At 45.4% G+C, this 23,906-nt stretch overlaps 1 protein-coding gene across 1 annotated transcript in view; it reads right to left on the bottom strand.

The window, feature by feature from the left end:
- Positions 1 to 296: 296 nt before the first annotated feature.
- ADPRHL1 (ADP-ribosylhydrolase like 1) overlaps positions 297 to 23,906 on the bottom strand; it is a 102,861-nt gene continuing 79,251 nt past the window's right edge. Inside the window, exons 6-7 of the mRNA XM_077296952.1 lie at positions 19,527 to 19,659; positions 297 to 1,369 (exon numbers count right to left, since the gene is read on the bottom strand). Of these exons, the coding sequence (XP_077153067.1) occupies positions 1,212 to 1,369; positions 19,527 to 19,659 (291 nt within the window). The 3' untranslated portion in view covers positions 297 to 1,211. The remainder of the gene's footprint in view (positions 1,370 to 19,526; positions 19,660 to 23,906) is intronic.

Below are 23,906 nucleotides of genomic sequence, written 5' to 3'. Positions count from 1 at the left end.
TCGGGCTTCCAGAAAATGTTGAAATTTCCCATCCTTTTCACTGTGGTGGACTCCTAGAAAATAGCCGCCAGAGGCGTCGCATGCGTAAATGGAGATCAAAGGATCCGAGATGCGGAGGCTCCCGACATTTTCTTAAACCCCAGACCGCCGCAACCTCGCCCTGCTGAACACTGCCTCCTCCCAGCCCAGTGCACGCGGCATCACCTCACTCGTGCCGCTGCCAGCTTCCTGCAGCAGCCAACCTGCTTCCTGGGATCCCGCTTCACCACAGCAGCCACCCCCCACTGGTAAGCTACTGTAAAAGGGCTATAAGAGGCACCACCATTTGATTAAAACATTTTGTTTCCTATTTTCCTCCTCAAAATTTGTGGTGGGTCTTATAGTCCCCAAAATACGGTAATTGTTTATACTGTATTGTTTTGTTAATTTTGTATATTTTTATAAACATTGCCTACTTTTTGAATTAAATATATAAAATGTGAAAAGATTTCTTCCTCATGCGCTATAAACCACTCCCCTGAAGCAATACGCTGTCTGTAACAGGTGTTCAATTAGCGCGTATAAACGATTGGTGCTGGCAGTTAGGTATTTTTGTTATTTTAGAGTTGGCAGTGACCGTTCTGGGGAATATATATTCCATGCATTGGAATTGGATGTATATATTAGATACTCACTGTGAGTTCCTCAGTAACTGGCCTAATAGTCAAAATAGCAGAGTCACTCATCAGTCAATTGCATAATTGTCCTGACGATTGGAGGCAGCGGACTGCTGTTCCTTAACAAATTGGTGGCAGCGGAGGGATCTGCGTGATCTCCTGACTGTTATACTTGACAGTTCCCTTTAAACTCTACTACTGAAAAGGCAAGCAAACTAAATGAATCATTGTCAGGAGACCTTAATACATAAGTCCTGTATGTATAAATTATGCATGAACTATTCACCAACTTGTTTTGTAAGTTACATATTCTGAAGTTTTACAATCACACGTGAAACAGATATCTTTCTCCACATGCATACAGTTCAGTAGTGGGTTTGGTTTTTACATGACATAACTGAGGTAAAATGACTGCAACTGACCAAAATAACACAAAGTAAGGTAAGAACTACTTATAAGATCAACATAGGAAATGGAAAAAGCCCACACGTGCACCTTAAAACACTGCTAATTTGTAGTTTTTCCTTCAGAATTGATATATTGAAAATAGCAGTTTTACTTTTCTTTTGAAGATACTTGGTAGAGCTTTTCACCCAGATTCTGGAGCTTTTCTTTTAGTTCAATTTCCTGATATAAACCCTTGGGTACATTGTTTATACCATACAGCAATCCAAACAAGCATCCTGCAATGGATCCAGTAGCAGCACTTTCTCCTGCAACAAAAAGTGTAATGTTCTAAAAAATATCTATAGAAATAGTGTAAGCATCAAATGTGGGATAGAAGACCCTAAAAATTCAGTTTGACATTTAGAACTACATATTTACACAATGCATATTGTGGTCAGAAAGTATGGGTTATTAAACATATTATTGTTTTAGAAAGGTCATTTTCTAATACCTTAATAAATAGGCTTCTTTTGACGCTATTGAGGCCCCTCTGTAAAGTGAATCTGTCAGTGGTTTGTTGCTATGTAATCTCAGAGCAACATGATATAGGATCAGAGACCTCGATTCCAGCAGTCACTTACTGGACTACTTTTTGTAGTTTAGATAGAATCCCTGTTTTTTTCTGATGTAGTTGTAGCAGCGCTATCAATGCGGAGCTCTGAATAACACAGCCTAAACTCCTGATTGGGTGCTTCCGGCGTACTCGGTATCATGTCAGCAAGTTGCCAATCATTTGTGGGGGTGAGGTTACATTACCTGGACTGCCACAGTATACTGTAGAGATAAATAATTAGAGTATCTTATCTTGTAATCACCGCTAGACTCTAATGTGTAACATAAAACTTCAATTTTTATTATCAAATGCGTCTAAAATATAACAATATGTGAATAAACACCAACAACAATAAACTAAAATACAGAGGCACCCCAGGGAGGTGCCTGACCCTATATATCCTATCTCGCCCTGCCTGACAGTGGAGGTTGGCACCCTATAACCTGCGCTTTGGCGCCCCCGCTCGTCGGCGGCTCTCCCTTCCTGCCCTATTACACCCAACAAATGGCAGGGGAGTGAACAAAGATACTTAAAGGGTGCATGGGATAGTTAAGGAGAAGTCTGTGCTGCTTGTCTTCCAAATAGTATAGTTGGTTTAGATAAAAATTGTAACCTAACTAGTACTGTAGCTGACTAAAATATTACTACTAACCTAGATGATGCTGCATCCTGGATGTTAAACAGATATCTTCTTGTATGGATACATTAATATCTGACTGTAATATTGCTGATACTTTAGGCAGAAATCTATTTGTAATATATCTATAGAAAAACAGAATGGAAAATAGTAGTACACTTAACTTATCTTAGTCCTACTGGTGATAAATAGTCCTCAAGTATAAGCCAAGATGAAAAGATAGGGGTGGACTAGACCAAATATATTCTAAACACCCCCCCTTATAAACACAGATATCGATATCCTATATAATTGATGACCTGTTCAGGAACATAATACCGTATCCATATAATAGCAGTAATTAGTGTTGAATCCTACAACAATAACCCAATGGGAATAGATACAACCATATCAAAATAACTTTAGTAGGTCAGAAAAAGCAACACATACCCATCCCCAGATAATGCAATAAACTCCAGTATGAATGCACACTGCATGCCACAATAATGCAACAAAACAACACTCAACGCATTTCCCCTCCACTGAGGTTCATCAGGAGTATATGAATAAATCACTGCCAGCGATGCTTGGCATTGTTGCATGGTGCATGCATCACTAATAAGGGAGGATTGACTCTGAAAGTTCGGCCACCAAGCCTGCTCTATTAAGACTGCAAAAAGCTAAGTATCACCGGGCATGGTCTATCTAAGCATTGCAACAATGCCAAGCATCGCTGGCAGTGATTTATTCATATACTCCTGATGAACCTCAGTGGAGGGGAAATGCATTGAGTGTTGTTTTGTTGCATTATTGTGGCGTGCAGTGTGCATTCATACTGGAGTTTATTGCATTATCTGGGGATGGGTATGTGTTGCTTTTTCTGACCTACTAAAGTTATTTTGATATGGTTGTATCTATTCCCATTGGGTTATTGTTGTAGGATTCAACACTAATTACTGCTATTATATGGATACGGTATTATGTTCCTGAACAGGTCATCAATTATATAGGATATCGATATCTGTGTTTATAAGGGGGGGTGTTTAGAATATATTTGGTCTAGTCCACCCCTATCTTTTCATCTTGGCTTATACTTGAGGACTATTTATCACCAGTAGGACTAAGATAAGTTAAGTGTACTACTATTTTCCATTCTGTTTTTCTATAGATATATTACAAATAGATTTCTGCCTAAAGTATCAGCAATATTACAGTCAGATATTAATGTATCCATACAAGAAGATATCTGTTTAACATCCAGGATGCAGCATCATCTAGGTTAGTAGTAATATTTTAGTCAGCTACAGTACTAGTTAGGTTACAATTTTTATCTAAACCAACTATACTATTTGGAAGACAAGCAGCACAGACTTCTCCTTAACTATCCTATGCACCCTTTAAGTATCTTTGTTCACTCCCCTGCCATTTGATGGGTGTAATAGGGCAGAAAGGGAGATTCGCCGACGAGCGGGGGCGCCAAAGCGCAGGTTATAGTGTGCCAACCTCCGCTGTCAGGCAGGGCGAGATAGGATATATAGGGTCAGGCACCTCTCTGGGGTGCCTCTGTATTTTAGTTTATTGGTGTTGGTGTTTATTCACATATTGTTATATTTTAGACGCATTTAATAATAAAAATTGAAGTTTTATGTTACACATTAGAGTCTAGCGGTGATTACATTACCTGGACTGCCTAGCATGAGACCTAGTCCTCTTGTGACAATCTCCTGAAGATAAAACAATGATTGTATTGAAAATACAACACGCAGCCTAATAAGTTGCACATCCCTGGAATCGCTCTCTTTTCCCCCACATTATGCTGCTCTCAGATTATATAACAAAAACCTGGTGATGGAATCCCTTCCAGGACCTCTCTCTATTTGCCAGAAAGTCACTTTCTCTGGAGGACCTGGCATGTGAGCATTACACTGACAGTGTTAGGGTTTGCGGAACGCACCGAGTATATATATATATATATATATATATATATATATATATATATATATATATATATATATATATATATATATATATATATATATATATATATAGGTGAGTTCGCAACCCGGGGTCCACCGTGCAGGAGAGAAACCTGCTGCTGGCAAATGGCAGCGCTATATGGCGGTATAACTCCACAGAGTCGCTAGAAATAAGATGCTATGCCCTGTTAGCGTCACAGGGGAACACAGTTAACTGCTGAGCTGATGGCAGTCAGGGGTCACGCACCCAGGAAAGCACACGAACACTCCTCACCGGAGGTGCTGGTATTCTAGGGGCTTATTTCAGCTAGGTCCCTGAACACATACATGCAAACTCCTCACCGGAGGTGCCGGTATTCTAGGGGCTTATTTCAGCCGGGTCCCTGAATACACACATAGTATCAGACTGAGTGAGACGCTGGGACCGACGTCTCCGCTGAGCAGGCTCCACTGCGGCTGATGCAGAATGGGAGACCGCAGCAGACATGGCTCGAGATTCCCCCTGTGCAGCGGTGGGAACTTGACTCCTAACATTACCCCCCTAGGGCCCCCCTCCTTGGGCCTCGCTACACTCAAAGGCTGCAATGAGCAGCGGAGCCCGAATGTTCTCCACAGGTTCCCAGGTTCTGTCCTGTGGGCCGTAACCCTTCCAGTCCACCAGATAATATTTCTTGCCACATACCACCTTGCACCCCACGATAGCATTTACCTCAAACTCATCCGTGGATGAACCCAATTTCCCGGCAGATGACTCGGAAAACCGGGACAAATAGACGGGCTTTAAGAGAGAAACGTGAAACGTGTCGGTGATACCAAGGCGGGGAGGAATAGCCAAACAGTAGACCACAGGGTTGACCTGTTCCAGAACCTTGAAAGGGCCTATGTAGCGAGGCGCAAACTTTGTGGACTCAACTTGCAGCCTGATGTTACGGGCGGAGAGCCACACTAAGTCACCAGGAGCAAAGGTCGGAGCGGAGTGCCAGTGTGCATCAGCAGAAACCCTAATTCTCTCCTTGGAGGCCCGGATGGCATCCTGTGTGCGGTCCCAAATGTCACATGCCCAGTCTGCCACCCTAAAATCGGTGGATGACACGGGCATGGGCACAGGAACATGCGGATGCTGGCCATAATTAAGGAGAAAAGGAGTCTGCCCGGTAGAGTCGGCTACGGCGTTGTTCAAAGCAAATTCCGCCCAAGGTAGCAAAGATGCCCAGTCATCCTGCCTGGTGGAGACAAAATGTTGTAAGTATGTGACCAGAGTCTGGTTGGCCCTCTCTATCAACCCATTCATCTCGGGATGGTATGCAGAAGAGAGATTCAGCTCAATGCTGAGTAAACGACAGAGTTCTCTCCAGAACCGAGACGCAAACTGAGGACCACGGTCACTGACAATTTTGTCAGGCATGCCATGTAGACGGAAAACATGTTTGATGAACAATGCCACTAAAGCCGGTGCAGAAGGTAACCATCGAAGCGGAACCAAGTGCACCATCTTAGAAAAATGGTAGGTGACTACCCAGATAACTGTACAGCTAAGAGACTCGGGTAAGCCTACCACGAAGTCCATCCCGACCATCTCCTAGGGCCTGTCTGCCACCGTCAAGGGGTAAAGTTGCCCAGCAGGCCGTTGCCGAGGAGACCGATTCTTGGCGCAGGAGACACACGCCAGAATATAGCCCCCACCATCACGGGCCATATGCGGCCACCAGTGCGTCCTCGCCAAGAGCTCAAATGTCCTCTTGGTCCCAAAATGTCCACCCACCCTGGACAAGTGAGCCCAAGAGAGAACCTCCGGTCACAAAGTAGATGAAACAAAAGTCTTGCCTGGGGGACAGACTCTAGCGAAACCAGAGCCACAGTTCTCAGGCTCTCTGAAGGGACAATAAGCCGAGGCTCCTCCTCCTCCTCTGATGACACTACAGAGCGAGAGAGAGCATCGGCACGAACGTTCTTCTCCCCGGAAAGAAAATGGAGGGTGAAATGGAACCGAGAGAAGAACAGGGACCATCTAGCCTGACGAGAATTTAGCCGCTGGGCTGTCTGTAAATACACCAAGTTCTTGTGGTCTGTGAACACCTGGAAGGAAAAGTGAGCTCCCTCCAGAAGATGTCTCCACTCTGAGAAAGCCAACTTCATAGCTAGCAACTCCCTGTCCCCGATGGAATAATTCCTCTCCGCTGGTGAAAAGGTCTTAGAGAAGAAGAAGCAAGGATGCTTCCGACCTTGAGCATCCTTTTGGAAGAGGACTGCTCCAGCACCAACGGATGAGGTATCCACCTCCATAATAAATGACTTATCCACATCAGGGCAATGTAGGATGGGAGCGCTAGCGAAGTGTGACTTAATCGAGAGAAAGGCCTTGGAGACCTCCTCCGACCACAACTTGGGATTTGCTCCCTTCTTGGTGAGGGCAACCAAGAGAGCTACCAAAGTTGAGAAGTGGGGAATGAACTGGCAATAGTAATTAATGAACCCCATAAAGCGCTGCACCGCTTTGAGAGAATGGGGTTCCTGCCAGTCCATCACAGCCTGTAGCTTGGCAGGATCCATAGCCAATCCCTGGGTAGAGATAATATAGCCAAGGAAAGGCAAGGACTCCTGCTCTAACACACAGTTCTCCAACTTGGCATAGAGGGAGTTAGCCCGTAGGAGGTCGAAGACCTTGCAAACATCTCTCCGGTGGGAGTCTATATCTGGAGAGTAGTGTTATGACCCCAATGGCGAGGGTCTCAGAGGAACAAGTAAGTCTGCGAAGTACAAAAATCCAGCTCATAGGGCAGTGGTAACTGGGTTGACCATATATCTACTCCTAATGCCAACACTAGAAGTAGCCGGGGAACATGCCTACGTTGGTCGCTAGATGTCTCGCGCCAGCCGGAGGACTAACTACCCCTAGAAGAGGAAAACAAAGACCTCTCTTGCCTCCAGAGAATAGACCCCAAAAGTTGGATACAAGCCCCCCACAAATAATAACGGTGAGGTAAGAGGAAATGACAAACACAGAGATGAACTAGGTTTAGCAAAGAGAGGCCCACTTACTAATAGCAGAATGTAGTAAGATAACTTATATGGTCAACAAAAACCCTATCAAAAATCCACACTGGAAATTCAAGAACCCCCGAACCGTCTAACGGCCCGGGGGGAGAACTCCAGCCTCCCTAGAGCTTCCAGCAAGGTTAGGATACAGATTATGTACAAGCTGGACAAAAATGCAAACAAAAACAAATAGCAAAAAGCAAGAAAGCAGACTTAGCTTAATCTAGCAGGAACCAGGATCAGTAGACGAGAGCACAACAGATTAGCTCTGATTACAACGTTGCCAGGCATTGAACTGAAGGTCCAGGGAGCTTATATAGCAACACCCCTGACCTAACGACCCAGGTGAGCATACAAGGGATGGCAGACATTCCCAGAGTCAAATCACTAGTAACCACTAGAGGGAGTCAAAAAGGTAAATTCACAACAGTACCCCCCCCTTAGTGAGGGGTCACCGAACCCTCACCAAGACCACCAGGGCGATCAGGATGAGCGGTGTGAAAGGCACGAACCAAATCGGCCGCATGCACATCAGAGGCGACCACCCAGGAATTATCCTCCTGACCATAGCCCTTCCACTTGACCAGGTACTGAAGCCTCCCCCTGGAGAGACGAGAATCTAAGATCTTCTCCACCACGTACTCCAACTCGCCCTCAACCAACACCGGAGCAGGAGGCTCAGCAGAAGGGACCACAGGCACAACGTACCGCCGCAACAAGGACCTATGAAATACGTTGTGAATGGCAAACGACACCGGAAGATCCAGGCGAAAGGATACAGGATTAAGGATTTCCAATATCTTGTAAGGACCAATGAAGCGAGGCTTAAATTTGGGAGAGGAGACCTTCATAGGAACAAATCGAGAAGACAGCCATACCAAATCCCCAACGCGAAGTCGGGGACCCACACCGCGGCGGCGGTTGGCAAAACGCTGAGCCTTCTCCTGTGACAACTTCAAGTTGTCCACCACATGACTCCAGATCCGCTGCAACCTATCCACCACAGAATCCACCCCAGGACAGTCAGAAGGCTCCACATGTCCCGAGGAAAAACGAGGATGGAAACCAGAGTTGCAGAAAAATGGCGAAACTAAGGTGGCGGAACTAGCCCGATTATTAAGGGCAAATTCAGCCAACGGCAAGAAGGTCACCCAATCATCCTGATCAGAAGAGACAAAACACCTCAAATAAGCCTCCAGAGTCTGATTAGTTCGCTCCGTTTGTCCGTTAGTCTGGGGATGAAAAGCGGACGAAAACGACAAATCAATGCCCATCCTACCACAAAAGGATCGCCAGAACCTGGAAACAAACTGGGATCCTGTTGTGAATTTGGATTCTGGGCTCCCCCGGTGGCTACTGGTGGAATTGAACTTGTGACATCATCTTCCCTGTTCACCTGTTCTGATTAGATCTGGGTGTCGCTATATAACCTGGCTTCTCTGTTAGATGCTTGCCGGTCAACAATGTTATCAGAAGCCTCTCTGTGCTTGTTCCTGCTCCCAGACATCTACTAGATAAGTTGGACATTCGTCCATGTTTTGTTTTTGTATTTTGGTTCCAGTTCACAGCTGCAGTTTCGTTACTGTGTCTGGAAAGCTCTTGTTGATCAGGAATTGCCACTCTGGTATTATGAGTTAATGCCAGAGTCCTAAAGTAATTTCTGGATGTGTTTTGTTAGGGTTTTCTACTGACCATGAAAGTATGCTTTCTGTCTTCTGCTATCTAGAAAGCGGACCTCAAATTTGCTAAAACTATTTTCCTGCTGCGTTTGTTGTTTCATCTCATATCACCGCCAATATATGTGGGGGGCTTCTGTCTCCTTTTTGGGCATTTCTCTAGAGGTGAGTCAGGTCTTATATTTCCCTCTGCTAGCATTATTTAGTTCTCCGGCCGGCGCTGGGCATATAGGGAAAAAAAGTAGGACATGCTACCTGGCTACTTCTAGATGATGCGGTAGGTTTAGTTCATGGTCAGTACAGTTACATCTTCCAAGAGCTTGTTCCTATTGAGGCTTATGCTAGTTCTCTGGCCATGGAGATCATGACAGTAACAAAACATGGACGAATGTCCAACTTATCTAGTAGATGTCTGGGAGCAGGAACAAGCACAGAGAGGCTTCTGATAACATTGTTGACCGGCAAGCATCTAACAGAGAAGCCAGGTTATATAGCGACACCCAGATCTAATCAGAACAGGTGAACAGGGAAGATGATGTCACAAGTTCAATTCCACCAGTAGCCACCGGGGGAGCCCAGAATCCAAATTCACAACAGGATCCTCTGTCCGACACAATATTCTCAGGAATGCCGTGCAAACGAACCACGTTCTGGAAGAACACAGGAACCAGATCAGAAGAGGAGGGCAGCTTAGGCAAAGGAACCAAATGGACCATCTTGGAGAAACGATCACATATCACCCAGATGACAGACATGCCCTGAGACACCGGAAGATCAGAAATGAAATCCATAGAGATGTGTGTCCAAGGTCTCTTCGGGACAGGCAAGGGCAAGAGCAACCCGCTGGCACGAGAACAGCAAGGCTTAGCTCGAGCACAAGTTCCACAGGACTGCACAAATGACCGCACATCCCTTGACAAGGAAGGCCACCAAAAGGACCTGGCCACCAGATCTCTGGTGCCAAAAATTCCCGGGTGCCCTGCCAACACTGAGGAATGAACCTCGGAAATGACTCTGCTGGTCCATTTAGCAGGCACAAACAATCTGTCAGATGGACAAGAGTCAGGCCTACCAGCCTGAAATCTCTGCAACACACGCCGCAGATCAGGAGAAATAGCTGACAAGATAACTCCTTCCTTAAGAATACCCACAGGTTCAGCGACTCCAGGAGCATCAGGCACAAAGCTCCTAGACAGAGCATCGGCCTTCACATTCTTAGAACCTGGTAAATACGAGACCACAAAGTCAAAACGGGAGAAAAACAATGACCAGCGGGCCTGTCTAGGATTCAGGCGTTTAGCAGACTCGAGATACATCAGATTTTTGTGATCAGTCAAGACCATCACACGATGCTTAGCACCCTCGAGCCAATGACGCCACTCCTCAAATGCCCACTTCATGGCCAACAACTCCCGATTGCCCACATCATAATTTCGCTCTGCCGGCGAAAACTTCCTGGAGAAAAAGGCACAAGGTCTCATAGTAGAGCAACCAGGGCCTCTCTGCAACAAAACGGCCCCTGCCCCAATCTCCGAAGCATCCACCTCCACCTGAAAGGGAAGTGAGGTGTCAGGTTGGCACAAAACAGGCGCCGAAGTAAACCGGCGTTTCAACTCCTGGAAAGCCTCCACGGCAGCAGGAGCCCAGTTAGCTACATCAGAGCCTTTCTTGGTCATATCCGTCAATGGTTTAACAACGCTAGAAAAATTTGCGATAAAACGACGGTAGAAGTTAGCAAAACCCAAGAACTTCTGAAGACTCTTAACTGACGAGGGTTGAGTCCAATCATGAATAGCTCGGACCTTGACTGGGTCCATCTCCACAGCAGAAGGGGAAAAAATGAACCCCAAAAAGGGAACCCTCTGTACACCAAAGAGACACTTTGAGCCTTTAACAAACAAAGAATTTTCACGCAAAATCTTAAAAACCATCCTGACCTGCTCCACATGCGAGTCCCAATCATCAGAAAAAAACAGAATATCATCCAGATAAACAATCAAAAATTTATCCAGATACTTCCGGAAAATGTCATGCATGAAGGACTGAAAAACTGAAGGTGCATTAGAGAGCCCAAATGGCATCACCAAGTACTCAAAATGACCTTCGGGCGTATTGAATGCGGTTTTCCATTCATCGCCTTGCTTAATGCGCACAAGGTTGTACGCACCACGAAGGTCTATCTTGGTGAACCACTTGGCACCTTTAATCCGGGCAAACAAGTCTGACAACAGCGGCAAAGGATACTGAAATTTGACAGTGATCTTGTTTAAAAGCCGATAGTCAATACAAGGCCTCAAAGATCCGTCCTTTTTGGCCACAAAAAAGAATCCCGCACCAAGAGGGGAAGAAGAAGGACGGATATGCCCCTTCTCAAGAGACTCCTTGATATATGAACGCATCGCGGTATGTTCAGGTACCGACAAATTAAACAGTCTCCCCTTAGGAAACTTACTGCCAGGAATCAAATCTATTGCACAGTCACATTCCCTATGAGGAGGCAGTGCACTGGACTTAGACTCGCTGAAGACATCCTGATAATCAGACAAATACGCCGGAACTTCCGAAGGCGTAGAAGAAGCAATAGACAAGGGCAGGGAATCTCCATGAATTCCATGGCAGCCCCAACTTGACACCGACATTGCCTTCCAGTCCAAGACTGGATTATGGGTCTGTAACCATGGCAAACCCAAAACAACCAAATCATGCATCTTATGCAGAACAAGAAAACGTATCACCTCCCGATGTTCGGGAGTCATGCACATGGTAACCTGTGTCCAAAACTGCGGTTTATTTTTTGCCAAAGGCGTAGCATCAATACCCCTAAGAGGGATAGGATTTTCCAATGGCTCCAGAACAAAACCGCAGCGCTTGGCAAATGACAGATCCATCAGACTCAGGGCAGCACCTGAGTCTACAAATGCCATGACAGGATACGATGACAGTGAGCAAATCAAAGTTACAGATAGAATAAATTTAGGTTGCAAATTACCAATGGCGACAGGACTAACAACCCTAGTAAGACGTTTAGAGCATGCTGAGATAACATGTGTAGAATCACCACAGTAGTAACACAAGCCATTCTGGCGTCTATGAATTTTCCGCTCATTTCTAGTCAGGATTCTATCACATTGCATTAAATCAGGTGCCTGTTCAGACAACACCATGAGGGAATTTGCGGTTTTGCGCTCCCGCAATCGCCGGTCGATTTGAATTGCCAGGGCCATGGAATCATTCAGACCTGTGGGAATGGGAAAACCCACCATCACATTCTTAATGGCTTCAGAAAGGCCATTTCTGAAATTTGCAGCCAATGCACACTCGTTCCACTGGGTCAGCACGGACCATTTCCGAAATTTTTGGCAATACACTTCAGCCTCGTCCTGGCCCTGAGACATAGCCAGCAAGGCTTTTTCTGCCTGAATCTCAAGATTGGGTTCCTCATAAAGCAAACCGAGCGCCAGAAAAAACGCATCAATATCAGCCAATGCCGGATCTCCTGGCGCCAGCGAGAAGGCCCAATCCTGAGGGTCGCCCCGTAAAAAAGAAATAACAATTTTCACTTGCTGAGCGGAGTCTCCAGATGAACAGGGTCTCAGGGACAAAAACAATTTACAATTATTCCTGAAATTTCTAAATTTAAATCGGTCTCCGGAAAACAGTTCAGGAATCGGTATCTTAGGTTCTGACATAGGATTTCTGATAACATAATCTTGTATGCCCTGCACACGAGCAGTAAGCTGGTCCACACCTGTAATCAAGGTCTGGACATTCATGTCTGCAGCAAACACAAGCCACTCAGAGGTAAAGGGGAAAAGAAAAAAAAATGAGAAAGAGAAAAAAAAAAACTCAGAATTTTCTTTCTTATAATCCCGCTTCTGCAATGCATTTAACATTTAATACTGGCCTGGCAAACTGTTATGACCCCAATGGCGAGGGTCTCAGAGGAACAAGTAAGTCTGCGAAGTACAAAAATCCAGCTCATAGGGCAGTGGTAACTGGGTTGACCATATATCTACTCCTAACGCCAACACTAGAAGTAGCCGGGGAACATGCCTACGTTGGTCGCTAGATGTCTCGCGCCAGCCGGAGGACTAACTACCCCGAGAAGAGGAAAACAAAGACCTCTCTTGCCTCCAGAGAATAGACCCCAAAAGTTGGATACAAGCCCCCCACAAATAATAACGGTGAGGTAAGAGGAAATGACAAACACAGAGATGAACTAGGTTTAGCAAAGAGAGGCCCACTTACTAATAGCAGAATGTAGTAAGATAACTTATATGGTCAACAAAAACCCTATCAAAAATCCACACTGGAAATTCAAGAACCCCCGAACCGTCTAACGGCCCGGGGGGAGAACTCCAGCCTCCCTAGAGCTTCCAGCAAGGTTAGGATACAGATTATGTACAAGCTGGACAAAAATGCAAACAAAAACAAATAGCAAAAAGCAAGAAAGCAGACTTAGCTTAATCTAGCAGGAACCAGGATCAGTAGACAAGAGCACAACAGATTAGCTCTGATTACAACGTTGCCAGGCATTGAACTGAAGGTCCAGGGAGCTTATATAGCAACACCCCTGACCTAACGACCCAGGTGAGCATACAAGGGATGGCAGACATTCCCAGAGTCAAATCACTAGTAACCACTAGAGGGAGCCAAAAAGGTAAATTCACAACAGAGTAGATGAGAATATCATCCAGATAAAATACTCCCGAGGTGGAAGCATATCCCGGAAGATGTTGTTTACAAAGTCTTGGAAAAAGGGCTGGGGCATTACAGAGCCCGAAGGGCATCACCAGATATTCATAGTGCCCATCCCTGGTGTTAAAAGCCGTCTTCCATTCGTCCCCCTCACGGATGTGAATCAGGTTGTAAGCACCCCACAGATCTAATTTAGTAAATACCTTTGCTCCCCGTAGCCTATCAAAAAGCTCAGATATCAGGGGTAGTGGGTACTTATTCTTAACAGTGATGGCGTTAAGACCCCTGTAGTTTATGCATGGACGCAGTTCTCCACTCTTCTTCTGTACGAAGAAGAACCCAGCCCCTGCAGGTGGCACTGACTTCCTAATGAATCCTCTTGCCAGATTCTCTCGGATATACTGTGACATTGCCTCAGTCTTCGGGAGAGACAACGGATAGACTCGACCCCGGAGAGGCTCAGCACCAGGCAAGAGTTCAATTGGACAGTCATAGGGGTGGTGAGGCGGAAGGGTCTCCGCAGCCCTTTTGGAGAACACGTCCACATAGGGCCAATATTGCTTGAGGAGAGAGGATAAATCTGTGGGTACCTCAGTTGTAACAACCTGAACACTTTCCCTCTGACATCTACCCCCAAAAGATTCACCCCATCCTAAAATTCTGTCTGTGGAACACTCGATATGAGGAGAGTGATACCGTAGTCAAGGCATCCCTAACAGGATCTCATCAATTCCCTCAGGAATGACGAGCAGAGATATAATCTCCTGATGAGATGGCGACAAGGACAGAGTGAAAGGGATGGTCTGGTGTGTTATCTGTGAGGGCAGTGTCGACCCATTCACCACTCGTACAGATACTGGTTGAGCTAGCATTACCATGGGTATTGCATGGCGTTGGGCGAAGGCAGAAGACATAAAATTGCCCTCCGCCCCAGAATCCACACAGAGCTCTACTGAGTGAGTGAATGTGCCTATTGTAATTGTCCCCTTAAAGGACAATTTGGAGGCAAACATCGTCGTGTCTAGTGTACCTCCACCTACTACCACTACACGCTGACGTTTCCTCGACCCCTGTGAACATCTGGTGGCAAGATGTCCTGACTGCTGGCAAACATGGCAGACCTTGAGTGCACGAGCGGTCCGGGACTTAGATCCCGCTCGCGACACTTCCACGGCCTCATGTGACTCAGGAACCAGGACCGGAGATTCCAAAAGTTTGGCGAAGGCGGGAACCAGCCAAAACCTCTGCCTACACTGGGCCCGCTCTAACCTCCGCTCGTGAAAACGGAGGTCAATACGGGTAGACACAGCTATTAACTCCTCCAGTGTGGCAGGAATCTCCCTTGAGGCCAGAGCGTCCTTCACGTGGTCAGCCAGCCCCCTCCAAAATATAGGGATAAGGGCTTTATCCAACCACTCCAGCTCAGATGCTAGGGTGCGGAAGTGGACGGCAAAATGGCTGACCAAAGACGAGCCCTGAGTCAATGCCAACAGTTGGAGCACTGTATCATGGGTGACTCGAGGCCCTAAAAAAACCTGTTTCAGAATGCTCAGAAACAGCGGAGCACTCTGCACCACATGATCGCCACGCTCCCACAGCGGCGTAACCCACTCCAACGCCCTGTCCGACAGGAGAGACACAATAAATCCCACCTTTGTCCGCTCTGTGGAGAAACGTGCGGCCAGAAACTCGAGGTGTATAGAGCACTGGCTCATGAAACCCCTACAAGATTTACTATCACCAGAAAAAATTTCTGGCAGCGGGAGGCGGGTTGCTGCCGCCACGCTAGCAGCCTGAACAGCAACTGCATTAACATCCACAGCTGAGGTTGTGCGCTCGCGAGCCGCCAACCTACCCTACAGCTGCTGGTTGTACCGCAAGGATTGCTGTTTGTCCGCCATTTACTAGCTAGACCCTGGCGCTAGTATTATGTTAGGGATGGCGGAACGCACCAAGTATATATATATATGTATAAATAGGTGCGTTCGCAACCCAGGTCCACCGGACAGGAGCGGAACCTGCTGCTGGCAAATGGCGGTGCTATATGGCGGTATAAGCAAACTCTGTTAACTCCACAGAGTCGCTAGAAATAAGATGCTGTGCCCTGTTAGCTTCACAGGGGAACACAGCTGAGCTGATGGCAGTCAGTGGTCATGCACCCAGAAAAGCACATGAAAACTTCTCACCGGTGGTGCCAGTATTCCAGGGGTTTATTTCAGTCGGGTCCCTGAACACATAGATGCAAACTCCTCACCGGAGGTGCCGGAATTCTAGGGGCTTATTTCAGCCGGGTCCTTGAATACACACATACAGGCACGACCACAAATAACAAGCTCATGACATGAGGTGATACTAGTGCATGGTCTTGCGGCCATGCAAACCTTTTATAGCTGCAGCAGCTTCAGGACCTTCCTAGGGAACCAATGGAAGTTGCTACAGTACCTGAGCAACTTCAGGACCTTGCTAGAGGACCAATGATAGCTTCTGCAGTACCTGAGCATGTGACCCCTGACCTCCAATGAGAGGTCTTACCTTGGGCATGCTCAGTGTGCACAAAGCAGGACTTAGTCCCAGAAAAGCCTGCTCGCGGCTGACCAGTGCAGGCTACAACAGCAGAGCCTGGAAAGGCAGCAGTAACCCTTTGCACAGTATCAGACTGAGTGAGACGCTGGGACCGACGTCTCTGCTGAGCAGGCTCCACTGCGGCTGATGTAGTATGGGAGACCACGGCAGACATGGCTTGAGATTCCCCCTGTGCAGCGGTGGGAACTTGACTCCTAACACACAGCCTACTGATTTACAGAGAATGTACCTTACTTTAAACAATTAAACATCAGCTGGTTCAACTGATGGCCTATAAAAAGGTGTTTCATTACCAAGGTGTCACACAAGAAACATCTCATGATGGGTAAAACCAGTGATCTGTCTCAAGACCTTCACAACCTTATTGTTGCAAAACATACTAATGGTGTTGGTTACAGAATTTCTAAACTACTGAAGGTTCCAGTGAGTACTGTTGGGACCATAATCGAGAAATGAAAAGAGCATAATATCACCATAAACCAGTCACAACCAGGTGCTGCCCATGAGATTTCAGACAGAGGAGTGAAAAGAACTATGAGAAGAGTTGTACAAGAGCCAAGAAGCACCTGTGGAGAGCCACAGAAACACCTGGAATCAGCAGGCACATTTTTTCAAAGAAAACTATAAGTAATGCACTCAACCTCCATAGCCTGCTTGCACATTCACCATACAAGACTCCATTGCTGAACAAACAGCAAGCTTAAGCGAGTTTAAAACTTGCTCAAAAACATTTAGACAAGCTTGTGAAATGGTGGAAAAATATAAGTCTGGTCAGATGAGACCAAAATTGAACTCTTTGGATGCCCTAATACACACCATGCTTAGAGGCCAAAAGGTGCAACATATTGCTCCAAAAACACCATACCAACAGTGAAATTTGTATGTGGGAACATCATTGTGTGTGGCTGTTTTTCAGCATACGGCACTGACAAACTTCTTGTGATTGAAGGAAGGATTAATGGACAAATGTCCTGAGACATTGTTGATAAAAATCTGCTGCCATTTACCAGGATGATGAAGATGAAACAAGGGAGGATATTTCAGCAAGACAATGGTAACAAAAAAATACAGCCAAGGAAACTCTCAATTAGTTTTAGAAAAAGAAAATAAATCTGCTAGAATAACCCAGCCAATCACCTGACCTGAAACTAACAGAAAATTTATGGTGGGAACTAAAGCTCAGAGTTCATTGAAAGAGCCCATGGAACCTTCAGGATTTGAAGAGTATTTGTGTGTAAGAATGAACAAAAGTCACATCTGAGCAAAGCATGCGACTAATTTCTCCATACAGGAGGCGTCTTGAATCTGTCATCAGCAACAAAGACTTTTGCATAAAGTATTAAATAAATTTCAGTAAGCGTGTTATGCAAATTGCCTCTTCCGAGAAAAAGAGGATTTAGCTCTATAGCGCCACCTGTTGGAAGTAGCGATCCTACAAGTCACAATCAACCCTTTAACGAGTCGTGCAATATGACTTAGGATAAAAGCCAAATCAGTATCTCAATTCGCAGACACGGTGTTTCGGGCTGTTGGCCCTCGTCAGTGCGAAGCATGAGAACTGATTTGGCTAGGTGAGAGGCTCTGGACTGGGGTCTAAGGGGTAACGTTTCTCCTTATGGAGAGTGACATACCAGCTGGCTTGTCAAGGTAAGGAGGCTTATTCGCCGTGCAATGCTCCTTTGGGAAATTAAATATGCAAATTGCCTCATCCGAGAAAAAGAGGACTTAACTCTATAGCGCCACCTGTTGGAAGTAGCGATCCTACAAGTCACAATCAACCCTTTAACGAGTCGTGCAATATGACTTAGGATAAAAGCCAAATCAGTATCTCAAATCACTGACACGGTGTTTTGGGCTGTTGGCCCTCGTCAGTGCGAAGCATGAGAACTGATTTGGCTAGGTGAGAGGCTCTGGACTTTTTCCCTGTGTCATTTCTCATTATTACACATAACTTAATTTATGGCCATCTATCGTTTGATTTCTTTGCCTGTGTGGATTGTGTAAGGAGGTGAAGCACAAGAAGAGTCCGGGGGCGGTTACCTTCTCAGCTCTATGCCTGGAACCATTGAGCTGTGCTACAGGTTCCCCAGGGGGCAGACTTAGAGACTGGGACAGAAAGGAAGCCGGGCAGAGAGCAGGAAAGGCATGCGCATAAGGAACAGAGCAGCGTGAGCAGCGGTCAGAGCAGGGTGCAGCTGCGCTCCGGGAGAGAGAGAGAGCTCCCGGTCAGAGGACAAATACAGGGAGATTGCCCAGAAAGACTGCATCTTGTGAGTACATGAAAGCGGACTCTGCTGTGTCTGGAGAGGGGCGCTTTGAGACCCGTGTAGAGACATTGGCCCGTGTAGAGACTGCGACCCCCTGGTACCCGCAGTATCAGTACAGAGACTGTGACCCCTGGTACCCATGGTATCAGTGCAGAGCCCCTGATTCCTGGTGAGATACTTAATAATAGACTGACCATCGTTTTCCCGGGATAGGCTGTGCCATAAAAGCTAAAGACTCAGAGCCTGTGCATATCACATTAACTCCCGAAACCCCAGGCAGCGGGCTCCTAGAGACTACTCAGCCCACGGACAACAGAGGGATGACAAGTGCCGCTGTTTCTCGGCGCCTACGTTGGAGAAGACGACCCTTCAAGCAAGTCCTCATCAGACTGATAAGGGTATGTTTCCATGTTCAGGAAACTCTACGTGTTTGATGCTGCGTAGAGCCGCAGCGTCAAACACGCAGCATCCAGATGTTACAGCATAGTGGAGGGGATTTCATGAAATCCCATCTCCACTATGCGTTAAAAGGCGCATGCGGCAGACCCGCGTAAACGGACGTCTTTTCAGAACGCAGCATGTCCTTACAATGCGACGACGCGTCAAACAATGCATGAAAATCGCAGGTGACCTGCCAGTGACCTCAGGTGCAGATTTTACCTACGTAAAATCCTGACCAAATCCTGATGCAATCCTGAACGTGGACACGTACCCTAAGTGTTCTTTTCTCAAGAAATCCTGCTTACTTCTGTTACACTGTTTGACTCCCATATTTTTGCACTGTTTTATTGCTAGTTATTTTCCATTGCTTCCTCCCTGCGAGGAGAACCTGATTCCTGTTACTAAACCCCTCAACTGTTGGTCTGTCTGTTCCTTGGTGACACACTCAGTACCTGCATACTATTACAATTGGATGGGTTGTTACTGACATCTGGGGAGAATTTCATGTCAAAAGCACATGTTCAATACTTATTTCACATATACTATGATATATACACAATGATTTTGAGTCTCTTACCTCCATGGAACATGGCTCGACTGCAGAGCTCTTTCCAATCCTCACCAGCTCCTAAGAGGGCATCATATGCAATCATCGGTGCATCATGGCCTTTTCTTCCACCACGGCCTTCTGAGCTCCATTTCTTATACATCTATGGTATGTATTAAATCTTAGTACACATTAGACTTTCTAAAGGGTTATTCCCACCTTGAAAGATGCATGTGATTATATAGTGCTTGTAAAAACAGCTTTGTAATTTACTTTTAATTAAAATTCTTTCCTGTTCTCCTGACATCTTATTGTCATAGATTCCAACCAATACTGCTGTCTAGCAGAAGTTTCAAGCATGAGTGGTGCTTACAAGCTCTTTTGTGTTGACTCTGTAAGCACTGCACTAAAGCTGGCTAGGATTCATGGAGCGTGCGGTTATTGCCCGATCCAGGCCAGCTTCATTCCCACTGCACATCTGATGCTGCAGAAGGAAAGCTGCCTCACGTAGCTGCATCAGGAGTGTACAGTTCTAGGCAGCACTGCTAGCCTGAACTGCCCATGAAGTGTCCATTGCCACCAACAATTAGGAAGACGAGAGATTGGGAAGTGGAGCATCTCTTGAACTGAAGTTGAGGCAGACTTTTTAACTTGGCGGAGATATTAAAAGGAAATTATAGCTAATTATGGCTGGTTTTACATTTGCGTAGGGCAGAGCTGCAGAGGGCTGCGTAGTTCCTCCGTTAAGCCCCACCCACTGCCGCACCTCTTCCATTCAGCTCCGCCTACGTCGGCATTCGTCCAGCGTACCTATCTTTAACATTGGTTATGCAGGCCATGCGGATGTATGCGGATGCGTCCGCATGTGTCATTTTGACACTACGCCGACAAAATGCAACATGTTGCGTTCGACGCAGCGTCAAAATGACGCATGTGGAGGCATCCGCATACATTCGCATGGCCTGCGTACCCAATGTTAAAGACAGGTATGCAGGACGCATGCCGACATAGGTGGAGCTGAATGGAAGAGGTGTAGCAGTGGGCAGGGCTTAATGGAGGAATTACGCAGCCCTCCGCAGCTCTGCCCTACGCAAATGTGAAACCAGCCTATGATATACTGTAACTACTCTTTAAAAACTGCCCATTTTAGATAAAATACACACGTGGTCAAAATTGTTGGTATCCCTCTTTGAATGACAGAAAAACCCACAATGGTCACAGAAATAACTTGAATCTGACAAAAGTAATAATAAATCAAAGATCTATGAGAATGAACATATGAAAGTCAGGCATTGCTTTTCAACCATGCTTCCACAGAATTAAAAAAAAAATAAAATTCATGAAATCTGCCTGGACAGAAATGATGGTATCCCTGAAAATAATGTGACAAAAGGGACATGTTAAATCATCGTGTGTCCACTAATTAGCATCACAGGTGTCTACAATCCTGGAATCAGTGAGTGGGCCTGTATATAGGGTGTAGAGATCGTACTCACTCATGTGCGGAAGGAGGAAGACAGGGAGCACGCTTATTTAAAAAGTCCGTGCGGGTTTATTTGCTCCATAAACCCCTAAGCAACAACAAAAGGTAAACGACCTTTAGAGCAGGCAAAACAACACAAAAATGCCCTTAGGCTGGTTTCACACTTGCGTTTTTGTCTGCAGCGTTTTTTGCACAAAAAACGCATGCGTTTTTTTCCTATATTTAACATTGAAAACGCATGCGTTTTTTTTGCACATGCGTTTGGTCGCGTTTTCAAACGCATGCGTTTTTTGTCTGCATGCGTTCATTTTCAAAAATGCTACCTGCAGTATTTTCTTGCGCGTTTTTTTGCCGCGAAAAAACGCATGCGTTTTTTCGCGGCAAAAAAATGCATTGCTGTCTATGTAAACGCATGCGTTTTTATAGAAAAAAACCAGAAAACACACTGAAAAGCCACCCACCACCATCAAGGTGATAAAGGGATCCAAACCCTAACCCTAACTCTACCCCTAACCTCACCCCTAACCGTTTAATGAACATTTTCTGACAGTCATATTGCCACGTATTTAAGTGCCACGTATCACGTATTTCAGTGCCACATATGCCACGTGCCACGTATTTAAGTGCCACGTGCCACGTATTTAAGTGCCACGTGCCACGTATTTAAGTGCCACGTATTTAAGTGCCACGTATTTAAGTGCCACGTGCCACGTATTTAAGTGCCACGTGCCACGTATTTAAGTGCTACGTATTTAAGTACCACGTATTTCAGTTGCACGTATTTCAGTGCCACGTATTTCAGTCACGTTTAGGGTTAGGGTTAGGGGTAGGGTTAGGGTTTTCTTGTGTTTTCTTGTGTTTTTCTATAAAAACGCATGCGTCTAAAAAACGCATGCGTTTTACCGCGTTTACATGCGTTTTTCACACATGCGTTTTTTTTAAAAAACGCATGCAGATAAAAACGCAAGTGTGAAACCAGCCTTAGCCGGGCTCTGCTTCCTCAGGTCTGTGAGCATAAAGACTGGGCAATGTCCAGCACGCAGTATCGGTCTGGAGCCATACACAGAGGAGGGTTTCTCCCTCCCTAGACACAGACCATGTGTCAAACATTAGCCTCCATTATGTAGGCTGTGGCTACACCAACAGGTGTGGTATGTGGGTAGCCATTAGCCTCCTTACAAGGGCTACAGATACTGACTGTGCTGTTTGGTGACATGGTGTGTATCACACTCAACATGGACCACAGGTAGCAAAGGATAGAGTTGTCTCAGGAGATTAGAAAGAAAATTATAGATAAACATGTTAAAGGTAAAAGTTATAAGACCATCTCCAAGCAGCTTGATGTTCCTGTGACTGCAGTTGCACATATTATTCAGAAATTTAAGATCCATGGGACTGTAGCCAACCTCCCTGGACTTGGCCGCAGGATGAAAATGAATGACAAATCAAAGAGACGGATAATGCAAATGGTAACAAAAGAGCCCAGAAAAACTTCTAAACAGATTATAGATGAACTGCAAGCTCAAGGAACATCAGTATCAGATCGCACCACCCGTCGTTGTCTGAGCCAAAGTGGACTTCAAGGGAGATGACCAAGGAGGACACCATTGTTGAAAAAACACATAAAAAAGCCAGACTGCATGTTGACAAGCCACAAAGCTTCTGGGAGAATGTCCTATGGACAGATGAGAGAAAAATGGAACTTTTTGGCAAGGCACATCAGCTTTATGTTCACAGACGGAAAAATGAAGCATATCAAGAAAAGAACACTGTCCCTACTGTGAAACATGGAGGAGGCTCTGTTATGTTCTGGGGCTGCATCTGGCACAGGGTGTCTAGAATCTGTGCAGGGTACAATGAAATCTCAAGACTATCAAGGGATTCTAGAGAGAAATGTGCTGCCCAGTGTCAGAAAGCTTGGTCTCATTCACATGTTATGGGTCTTGCAACAGGATAATGACCCAAAACACACAGCTAAAAACACCCAAGAATGGCTAAGAGGAAAACATTGGACTATTCTGAAATGGTCTTCTATGAGCCCTGACCTAAATCCTATTGAGCATCTTTGGAAACAGCTGAAACATGCCGTCTGGAAAAGGCAACCTTCAAATACGAGACAACTGGAGCAGTTTGCTCTTGAGGAGTGGGCCAAAATACCTGTTGAGAGGTGCAGAAGTCTCATTGACAGTTACAGTTTGATTGCAGTGATTGCCTCAAAAGGTTGTGCAACAAAATATTAAGTTAAGGGCACCATCATTTCTGTCCAGGCCTATTTCATGAGTTTTATTTTTTTTTTTTTTAATTCTGTGGAAGCATGGTTGAAAAGCAATGTCTGACTTTCATTTGTTCATTTTCATAGATTTTTCATTTATCATTACTTTTGTTATATTCAAGTTATTTCTGTGACCATTGTGGATTTTTCTGTCATTAAACAAGGGGTACCAACAATTTTAACCATGTGTGTACTACAATTGAAGATTGTTAATAAATGATCATGAATTAAAGGGTCTTGCACTGCTCACTTTCGCATTGACAGGTGCATGGGAAAGGTGTACAACATCTACTGATGAAGTATGCATCCCAACAGGTATCAGAAGACATAATATGACCTGCAGCACTGACCTTCCGAGGGTAAAGTGAGTGTAGCAGGTCTAATTTTTTCCCCTTACTTTCTTATTAAAGCAAATCTGACACCAAATTTAACAATACAAACTGCACACATTATTAAACACAATTCTTACACTTAATGAATATATAAATTGAGCATTTTATGAGCTATAGATTGAGATAGCTCAAGAGTTGAAGTGTATTAAGTCTCTGCCCACTAAACGTGACTGATAGCTGCTTGTCCTGAGCAGTCTGAGATTTCAGCAGCAAGGGAGGATCTAAGTGATCTATTTAATAATATATGCAGTTTGCATCTTGAA

This window comes from Ranitomeya variabilis, chromosome 3 (assembly GCF_051348905.1).
Source record: "Ranitomeya variabilis isolate aRanVar5 chromosome 3, aRanVar5.hap1, whole genome shotgun sequence".
NCBI lineage: Eukaryota > Metazoa > Chordata > Amphibia > Anura > Dendrobatidae > Ranitomeya > Ranitomeya variabilis.
Note: the sequence above shows the minus strand (reverse complement) of the source record. Positions and strands in the feature narration are given on the sequence as shown.